The following is a 10,000-nucleotide window of genomic DNA, read 5'->3' as shown; positions in this document are numbered from 1 at the left end:
GTCGGGTATGAGCGTCACCTGACTGGCCAGCTGTGTGGCGTGTTTGGCGTGTTGTATGTCGGGTATGAGCGTCACCTGACTGGCCAGCTGTGTGGCGTGTTTGGCGTGTTGTATGTCGGGTATGAGCGTCACCTGACTGGCCAGCTGTGTGGCGTGTTTGGCGTGTTGTATGTCGGGTATGAGCGTCACCTGACTGGCCAGCTGTGTGGCGTGTTTGGCGTGTTGTATGTCGGGTATGAGCGTCACCTGACTGGCCAGCTGTGTGGCGTGTTTGGCGTGTTGTATGTCGGGTATGAGCGTCACCTGACTGGCCAGCTGTGTGGCGTGTTTGGCGTGTTGTATGTCGGGTATGAGCGTCACCTGACTGGCCAGCTGTGTGGCGTGTTTGGCGTGTTGTATGTCGGGTATGAGCGTCACCTGACTGGCCAGCTGTGTGGCGTGTTTGGCGTGTTGTATGTCGGGTATGAGCGTCACCTGACTGGCCAGCTGTGTGGCGTGTTTAGCGTGTTGTATGTCAGGTATGAGCGCCACCTGACTGGCCAGCTGTGTGGCGTGTTTGGCGTGTTGTATGTCGGGTATGAGCGTCACCTGACTGGCCAGCTGTGTGGCGTGTTTGGCGTGTTGTATGTCGGGTATGAGCGTCACCTGACTGGCCAGCTGTGTGGCGTGTTTAGCGTGTTGTATGTCAGGTATGAGCGCCACCTGACTGGCCAGCTGTGTGGCGTGTTTGGCGTGTTGTATGTCGGGTATGAGCGTCACCTGACTGGCCAGCTGTGTGGCGTGTTTGGCGTGTTGTATGTCGGGTATGAGCGTCACCTGACTGGCCAGCTGTGTGGCGTGTTTAGCGTGTTGTATGTCAGGTATGAGCGTCACCTGACTGGCCAGCTGTGTGGCGTGTTTGGCGTGTTGTATGTCGGGTATGAGCGTCACCTGACTGGCCAGCTGTGTGGCGTGTTTGGCGTGTTGTATGTCGGGTATGAGCGTCACCTGACTGGCCAGCTGTGTGGCGTGTTTAGCGTGTTGTATGTCAGGTATGAGCGTCACCTGACTGGCCAGCTGTGTGGCGTGTTTGGCGTGTTGTATGTCGGGTATGAGCGTCACCTGACTGGCCAGCTGTGTGGCGTGTTTGGCGTGTTGTATGTCGGGTATGAGCGTCACCTGACTGGCCAGCTGTGTGGCGTGTTTGGCGTGTTGTATGTCGGGTATGAGCGTCACCTGACTGGCCAGCTGTGTCGCGTGTTTGGCGTGTTGTATGTCGGGTATGAGCGTCACCTGACTGGCCAGCTGTGTGGCGTGTTTGGCGTGTTGTATGTCGGGTCGCTGCAGAAGCTCTCGCTGGTCAAACGCCTGCGCTTTACTCCTGTAGGCCACCTGTGAGGAGACACACATTACTCATGACATGTAAACACTGGTGTGTGTGTGTGTGTGTGTGTCTGTGTGTGTGAGTGTGTGTACGTGCGTCACTCACGTCACTGGCGAGTTTGCTGGCATGAGCAGCGTTCAGGATGTCGGGTCTGTCAGTCACATCACTGTATTTATGAAGTTCCTCTTTCCCTCTGCGATACTCAACCTTCAGCAACAACAGAGCTCAGTTTCACCTGCGTGTGTGTGTGTGTGTGTGTGTGTGTGTGTGTGTGTGTGTGTTTACCTCGCTCTGGTGTTTGTTGACCTGTATCGCGTGTGTGACGTCGGGAAGATCCTTCATCTGTGTGTAGTTTGACTTGCCTTTCTCTGAGTTAAACTTCTCTTTATAGAGTTTCTACAGAGAGAATATTGATTATACACACAATACAACACTAACACACACACACACACACACACACACACACACACACACACTCACACACACACACTCACAAAGACACTCAAACTCACACACTTACACACTCACTTTCACACACTCACTTTCACACACACACACACACACACACACACACACACACACACACACACACACACACACACACACACACGCACACACACTCTCTCACAATAACACACACTCTCACAATAACACACACACACTCACGTCACTCTGCTGTTTGGACACTTCTTTAGCGAACAGCGTCTCGATGGTCTGCGGCATCTGAGCATAGAGACACACCTGAGCGTCCGGTTTACCCGAGTCCTTATAGCTCTTCTGCACACAGTCACACACACACACACACACAGCAGCGTCAGTGGTGTGAGTGTGTGTGTGTGTACTTGACTGTAGAGCTGTGTGTGTGTGTGTGTGTGTGTGTGTGTACCTGACTGTAGAGCTGTGTGTGTGTGTGTGTGTGTGTGTGTGTGTGCCTGACGGTAGAGCTGTGTGTGTGTGTGTGTGTGTGTGTGTGTGTACCTGACTGTAGAGCTGTGTGTGTGTGTGTGTGTACCTGACTGTAGAGCTGTGTGTGTGTGTGTGTGTGTGTGTGTGTGTGTACCTGACTGTAGAGCTGAGTGTGTGTGTGCGTGTGTGTGTACCTGACTGTAGAGCTGTGTGTGTGTGTGTACCTGACTGTAGAGCTGTGTGTGTGTGTGTGCGTGTGTGTACCCGACTGTAGAGCTGTGTGTGTGTGTGTGTGTGTGTGTGTGTACCTGACTGTAGAGCTGTGTGTGTGTGTGTGTGTGTGTGTGTACCCGACTGTAGAGCTGTGTGTGTGTGTGTGTGTGTGTACCCGACTGTAGAGCTGTGTGTGTGTGTGTGTGTACCTGACTGTAGAGCTGTGTGTGTGTGTGTGTGCGTGTGTACCCGACTGTAGAGCTGTGTGTGTGTGTGTGTGTGTACCTGACTGTAGAGCTGTGTGTGTGTGTGTGTGTGTGTGTGTGTGTGTGTGTACCCGACTGTAGAGCTGTGTGTGTGTGTGTGTGTGTGTACCCGACTGTAGAGCTGTGTGTGTGTGTGTGTGTGTACCTGACTGTAGAGCTGTGTGTGTGTGTGCGTGTGTGTACCCGACTGTAGAGCTGTGTGTGTGTGTGTACCCGACTGTAGAGCTGTGTGTGTGTGTGTACCCGACTGTAGAGCTGTGTGTGTGTGTGTACCCGACTGTAGAGCTGTGCGTGTGTGTGTACCCAACTGTAGAGCTGTGTGTGTGTGTGTGTGTGTGTACCCGACTGTAGAGCTGTGTGTGTGTGTGTACCCGACTGTAGAGCTGTGTGTGTGTGTGTACCCGACTGTAGAGCTGTGTGTGTGTGTGTACCTGATTGTAGAGCTGTGTGTGTGTGTGTACCTGACTGTAGAGCTGTGTGTGTGTGTGTGTGTGTGTGTGTGTGTACCCGACTGTAGAGCTGTGTGTGTGTGTGTGTGTGTGTGTGTGTACCTGACTGTAGAGCTGTGTGTGTGTGTGTGCGTGTGTGTACCCGACTGTAGAGCTGTATGTGTGTGTGTGTGTGTGTGTGTGTGTGTACCTGACTGTAGAGCTGTGTGTGTGTGTGTGTGTGTGTGTACCCGACTGTAGAGCTGTGTGTGTGTGTGTGTGTGTGTGTGTGTACCCGACTGTAGAGCTGTGTGTGTGTGTGTGTGTGTACCTGACTGTAGAGCTGTGTGTGTGTGTGTGTGTGCGTGTGTGTACCCGACTGTAGAGCTGTGTGTGTGTGTGTGTGTACCTGACTGTAGAGCTGTGTGTGTGTGTGTGTGTGTGTGTGTACCCGACTGTAGAGCTGTGTGTGTGTGTGTGTGTGTGTGTGTGTGTGTGTACCTGACTGTAGAGCTGTGTGTGTGTGTGCGTGTGTGTACCCGACTGTAGAGCTGTGTGTGTGTGTGTACCCGACTGTAGAGCTGTGTGTGTGTGTGTACCCAACTGTAGAGCTGTGTGTGTGTGTGTACCTGATTGTAGAGCTGTGTGTGTGTGTACCTGACTGTAGAGCTGTGTGTGTGTGTGTGTGTGTACCCGACTGTAGAGCTGTGTGTGTGTGTGTGTGTGTGTGTGTGTACCTGACTGTAGAGCTGTGTGTGTGTGTGTGTGTGTGTGTGTACCTGACTGTAGAGCTGTGTGTGTGTGTGTGTGTGTGTGTGTACCTGACTGTAGAGCTGTGTGTGTGTGTGTGTGTGTGTGTGTGTGTACCCGACTGTAGAGCTGTGTGTGTGTGTGTGTGTGTGTGTGTACCTGACTGTAGAGCTGTGTGAGCTCGCGGGCGTGTTGTGTCTCACTGGTTTGAGGTAGACGGGAGTAAAGGCAGTTCTGCATCTCCTTTTTTCCATCCGCCTTATATTTGTTCTACAATCAAGAATATAAGAGGATGAGGAAGAGGAAGAGGATGAGGAAGAGGATGAAGATGAGGAAGAGGATGAGGTAGAGAATGAGAAAAAGGATGAGGAAGAGGATGAAGATGAGGAAGAGGATGAAGAGGATGAAGATGAGGAAGAGGATGAAGATGAGGAAGAGGATGAGGATGAGGATGAAGATCAGGAAGAGGATGAGGATGAGGAAAAGGATGAGGAAGAGGATGAAGATGAGGAAGATGATGAAGATGAGGATGAGGATGAAGACGAGGAAGAGGATGAAGATGAGGATGAGGATGAGGAAAAGGATGAGGAAGAGGATGAAGATGAGGAAGAGGATGAAGATGAGGAAGATGAGGAAGAGGATGAGGATGAGGAAGAGGATGAGGAAAAGGATGAGGAAGAGGATGAAGATGAGGAAGAGGATGAAGATGAGGAAGAGGATGAAGATGAGGAAGAGGATGAAGATGAGGAAGATGAGGATGAGGATGAAGATGAGGAAGAGGATGAAGATGAGGAAGATGAGGAAGAGGATGAGGATGAGGAAGAGGATGAAGATGAGGAAGAGGATGAAGATGAGGAAGGGGATGAGGATGAGGAAAAGGATGAGGAAGAGGATGAAGATGAGGAAGAGGATGAAGATGAGGAAGATGAGGATGAGGAAGAGGATGAAGATGAGGAAGAGGATGAAGATGAGGAAGATGAGGAAGAGGATGAGGATGAGGAAGAGGATGAAGATGAGGAAGAGGATGAAGATGAGGAAGGGGATGAGGATGAGGAAAAGGATGAGGAAGAGGATGAAGATGAGGATGAGGAAGAGGATGAAGATGAGGAAGAGGAAGAGTGTTTCACCTCACTGATGAGCGGCGTCAGCTCCTTCACAAACTGTGTGTGCAGCGTCTCGGGCAGCTGAGAGTACACACACTGAGACAGATCCTCCTGAGTCTCTCTGCGGTACTGATTCTACAACACACACACACACACACACACATCATCATCATCACCACACACACACACACACACATCATCATCATCACCACACACACACACACACACACACACTGAGACAGATCCTCCTGAGTCTCTCTGCGGTACTGATTCTACAACACACACACACACACACACACATCATCATCATCACCACACACACACACACACACATCATCATCATCACCACACACACACACACACACACACTGAGACAGATCCTCCTGAGTCTCTCTGCGGTACTGATTCTACAACACACACACACACACACACACACACACACACACACACACACACACATCATCATCATCACCACACACACACACACACACACACACTGAGACAGATCCTCCTGAGTCTCTCTGCGGTACTGATTCTACAACACACACACACACACCATCATCACACACACACACACACACACACACTATCATCACACACACACACACATCATCATCATCATCATCATCATCACACACACACACACCATCATCACACACACACACACATCATCATCATCACACACACACACACACACACACACACACACACCATCATCACACACACACACACACACACACACACATCATCATCATCACACACACACACACACACACACATCATCATCATCACCACACACACACACACACTGAGACAGATCCTCCTGAGTCTCTCTGCGGTACTGATTCTACAACACACACACACACACACACACACACACACACATCATCACACACACACACACACACACATCATCATCATCATCATCACACACACACACACCATCATCACACACACACACACACACACACATCATCATCACACACACACACACACACACACACACGTACGTCACTCTGGAGATCCGCCATCTGTTTGGCGAGCTGCGTCTCCTGTGTTTGCGGCAGCTGAGAGTAAAAACTGCTGGAGTTCTCCTGTTTGCAGCTCCGCTTGTACTTATGCTGAGAGGAAACAATCAGATTCATGATATGAGACAATTCACAGAGTCTTTATCCCGAGGTTTCCTGAAGTCCGCCGGACCCAGGCCGGACCCAGGCCAGATGGAGGACCTGCGCCTGGACACGGCCACAACGCATCCCTGAAGTCAATCAATCAATCAATCAACTTTTATTTATATAGCACAATAAAAGCAACAGTAGTTGGCCATTGTGCTGTACAACAGAATAAATATCTTACAAACAAGACAGACCGCAAAGCAAATGATAAAGGGAGTTTACATCAGAAACACCAATTTGACAATTCAACATTAAAATCAAGGACAATTGTAAGCCAGTGAAAACAGGTAGGTTTTTAACTTAGATTTAAAAACAGACTCTGTGGATATTAGTCTTAAAGACACAGGAAGACGATTCCACAGTTTTGGACCAACAACAGAAAGTGCCAGCAGAGATTGGGTCATCTAGCCTCTCCCCTGTGAAGGCCTCATCGACTCGTCTTGATCTTCAACCAGATGGAACTGGATAATATATATATTATATAATTCTGCCTGAATCATAATCATAATCATACACTGTTGGTTGGTTGGCCAGAGGAGAACTGAGCGACTGAGCCTGGTTTCTCCCAAGGTTTATTTCTTCATTCTGTCACTGATGGAGTTTTGGCTTTTGTCTTGCTTAGTTGGAGACACTTAATATTCAACACTATTATTGATCTCCTGCATTGACAGCATTATATGAGAACTGAGCAAGACGATGACATCACGGTTTACTCCAGTGCAGCTATATATATAATATATAAATGATTAACTTTTTTGAGTGTGTGTGTGAGAGAGAGAGTGAGTGTGTGTGTATGTGTGTGTGTGAGAGAGAGAGAGAGAGAGAGAGAGAGAGAGAGAGAGAGAGAGTGAGTGTGTGTGTGTGTGTGAGAGAGAGAGAGAGAGAGAGAGTGAGTGTGTGTGTGTGTGAGAGAGAGAGAGAGGGTGTGAGAGAGTGTTTGTGTGTGTGTGTGTGTGTGTGTGTGTGTGAGCTCAGTGTGTGTGAGCTCAGTGTGTGTGTGTGTGTGTGTGAGAGAGAGAGAGAGGGTGTGAGAGAGTGTTTGTGTGTGTGTGTGTGTGTGTGTGTGTGTGTGTGAGCTCAGTGTGTGTGAGCTCAGTGTGTGTGTGTGTGTGTGTGAGAGAGAGAGAGAGGGTGTGAGAGAGTGTTTGTGTGTGTGTGTGTGTGTGTGTGTGTGTGTGTGTGTGTGTGAGCTCAGTGTGTGTGTGTGTGTGTGTGTGTGTGAGAGAGAGAGAGAGGGTGTGAGAGAGTGTTTGATTGTGTGTGTGTGTGTGTGTGTGTGTGTGAGCTCAGTGTGTGTGTGTGTGTGTGTGTGTGTGAGAGAGAGAGAGAGAGAGGGTGTGAGAGAGTGTTTGATTGTGTGTGTGTGTGTGTGTGTGTGTGTGTGTGTGTGTGTATGTGTACTGTGAATTACACTCACCTCGCTCAGCAGTTCAGAGGCGTGTCTGGCGTGTTTAGTCTCAGTCGTCTCAGGCAGAAGAGAGTACAGACTCACAGAAGCATCTTTCTTGGCCTCCTCCTTGTATTTCCTCTGAAATGAATGAATGAATGAATGAATGAATGAATGAATGAATGAATGAATGAATGAGGCATTTATATAGCGCTTTCATATGTACTACTATACACCCAAAGCGCTTTACAATCATATCAGGGGTTCTCTCCTCAACCAGCACCAGTGTGCAGCGTCCACTTGGATGATACGACGGCAGCCACAGTACAACGGCGCCAGTGCGCTCCCCACACACCAGCTTATAGTTGGAGAGGAGAGAGAGTGATAGAGCCAATTCAGTGGATGGGGATTATTAGGAGGCCATGATTGGCAGGGGCCAATGGGTGGAATGTGGCCAGGACACCGGGGTAACACCCCTACTCTTTACGAGAAGTGCCATGGGATTTTTAATGACCACAGAGAGTCAGGGCCTCGGTTTAACGTCTCATCTAAAGGACGGTGCTCTTTGACAGTATAGTGTCCCCGTCAGTATACTGGGGCGTTAGGACCCACACAGACCACAGGGTGAGCGCCCCCTGCTGGCCTCACTAACACCTCTTCCAGCAGCAACCTGGTTTTCTCAGGAGGTCTCCCATCCAGGTACTAACCAGGCTCAGCCCTGCTTAGCTTCAGTGGGCAACCAGTCTTGGGCTACAGGGTGATATGGCTGCTGGCAAGAGTATGAAAGCAAATGTTTCCGCCCTGCAGGGCTGATCCTGACACACGGCTGACACACGGCTCACACAAGTCTGACACGCAACTGACACACGGCTCACACACGGCTGACACATGCGGCTGACACACAGCTGACTCACGGCTGACACACACACGGCTGACACACGGCTCACACACACGCAGCTGACTCACGGCTGACTCGCGGCTGACACACGGCTGACACACGGCTGAATCATGGCTGACACACGGCTGACACACGGCTCACACACGGCTGAATCATGGCTGACACACGGCTCACACACGGCTGAATCATGGCTGACACACGGCTCACACACGGCTCACACACGGCTGAATCATGGCTGACACACGGCTGACACACGGCTCACACACGGCTGAATCATGGCTGACACACGGCTCATGTGAGCGCAGTACCTGACTCAGGAGGTCGGTGGCGTCTCTGGCGTGTTGTGTCTCCAGAGTCTCGGGCAGCAGTGAATACAGAGCGCTGGACGCCTGCTTCCTCCCGGCCTCTTTATACTTACTCTGAAAACACACAAACACACTGATGAATCATGGGTAATCAGGTCTCACTGTACTGAGCCCCAAACCTGCAGACATTAAAAATAAATAAACATAGATAAAGAAATAAATCTAATAATAGAACAATAAATAAAGGAATAAATTACTTGATAAAACATGAATAATTCATTTTTACTTAAATTTAATCCTGATTTTTATCACTAACGCTTCTATCCATGAGCTTTGGGCCAATGACGCGCAAGAGCTACACAAGGACCGCCTCCCTCATTTACATGTTTACATTTTTAATTTATGCAGGTTTGGGCCTCTATATCACAGTATCTTTAATGGGTTCTAATCTTCATCATATGTGGCAGTGGCTCAGTGGTTCATGTAGGTTGTCTACAAACCGGAAGGTTGGTGGTTCAATCCCCGGTTCCACCTGACCAAGTGTCGAGGTGTCTATGAGCAAGACACCTAACCCCAGCTGCTCCCGACGAGCTGGATGGCGCCTTGCATGGCAGACACCGCCGTCGGGTGTGTGAATGTGAGGCAATATGTAAAGCGCTTTGGTGGCCATTGGGTCTGTGAAAGCGCTATATAAATGCAGTCCATTTACCATTTAGTAATCAAATTAATAGCAAACATAAGTATTTGCTGGAGATTAAGACAAGAAAGTGTCTTTAAAGTGTCTTGTAACTGAGGCACTGTTTGACCCCGGGGCTAAACGTGACTTTGACCCGGGGTTAAAGGTTACCTTGGCCCAGGCTTAAAGGTGACTTTGACCAAGGGTTAAATGTGACCTTGGCCCAGGGTTAAAGGTGACTTTGACATGGGGTTAAAGGTGACTTTGACCCGGGGTTAAAGGTTACCTTGGCCCAGGTGACTTTGACCCAGGGTTAAAGGCGACTTTGACCCGGGGTTAAAGCTGACCTTGGCCCGGGGTTAAATGTGACCTTAGACCCGGGGTTAAAGGTGACCTTGGCCCGGGGTTAAAGGTGACCTTAGACCCAGGGTTAAAGGGGACTTTGACCTAGGGTTAAAGGTGACTTTGACCCGGGGTTAAAGGTGACTTTGACATGGGGTTAAAGGTGACTTTGACCCGGGGTTAAAGGT

General features: G+C 49.6%; 1 protein-coding gene, 1 long non-coding RNA gene and 1 pseudogene across 2 annotated transcripts in view; all 3 read right to left on the bottom strand.

The window, feature by feature from the left end:
* Positions 1-10,000, bottom strand: part of LOC130078835 (nebulin-like) — a 59,378-nt gene that overhangs the window by 23,809 nt on the left and 25,569 nt on the right. Inside the window, exons 27-35 of the mRNA XM_056244532.1 lie at positions 8,798-8,908; positions 7,622-7,732; positions 6,040-6,150; positions 5,054-5,164; positions 4,086-4,196; positions 2,030-2,140; positions 1,649-1,759; positions 1,469-1,570; positions 1,273-1,371 (exon numbers count right to left, since the gene is read on the bottom strand). Coding sequence (XP_056100507.1) covers positions 1,273-1,371; positions 1,469-1,570; positions 1,649-1,759; positions 2,030-2,140; positions 4,086-4,196; positions 5,054-5,164; positions 6,040-6,150; positions 7,622-7,732; positions 8,798-8,908 — 978 coding nt within the window. The remainder of the gene's footprint in view (positions 1-1,272; positions 1,372-1,468; positions 1,571-1,648; positions 1,760-2,029; positions 2,141-4,085; positions 4,197-5,053; positions 5,165-6,039; positions 6,151-7,621; positions 7,733-8,797; positions 8,909-10,000) is intronic.
* Positions 8,249-8,365, bottom strand: LOC130078846 (5S ribosomal RNA; annotated as a pseudogene).
* The window catches only part of LOC130078845 (uncharacterized), a 573-nt gene continuing 466 nt past the window's right edge, over positions 9,894-10,000 (bottom strand). Inside the window, exon 3 of the long non-coding RNA XR_008805977.1 lies at positions 9,894-10,000. This exon is cut by the window's right edge and continues 3 nt beyond it. This is a non-coding gene — a long non-coding RNA (uncharacterized LOC130078845).

Source organism: Rhinichthys klamathensis, unplaced genomic scaffold, assembly GCF_029890125.1.
Source record: "Rhinichthys klamathensis goyatoka isolate OS25496 unplaced genomic scaffold, OSU_Roscu_1.1 h1tg001002l_1, whole genome shotgun sequence".
NCBI lineage: Eukaryota > Metazoa > Chordata > Actinopteri > Cypriniformes > Leuciscidae > Rhinichthys > Rhinichthys klamathensis.
This window is presented reverse-complemented; position numbering and strand designations above follow the sequence as displayed.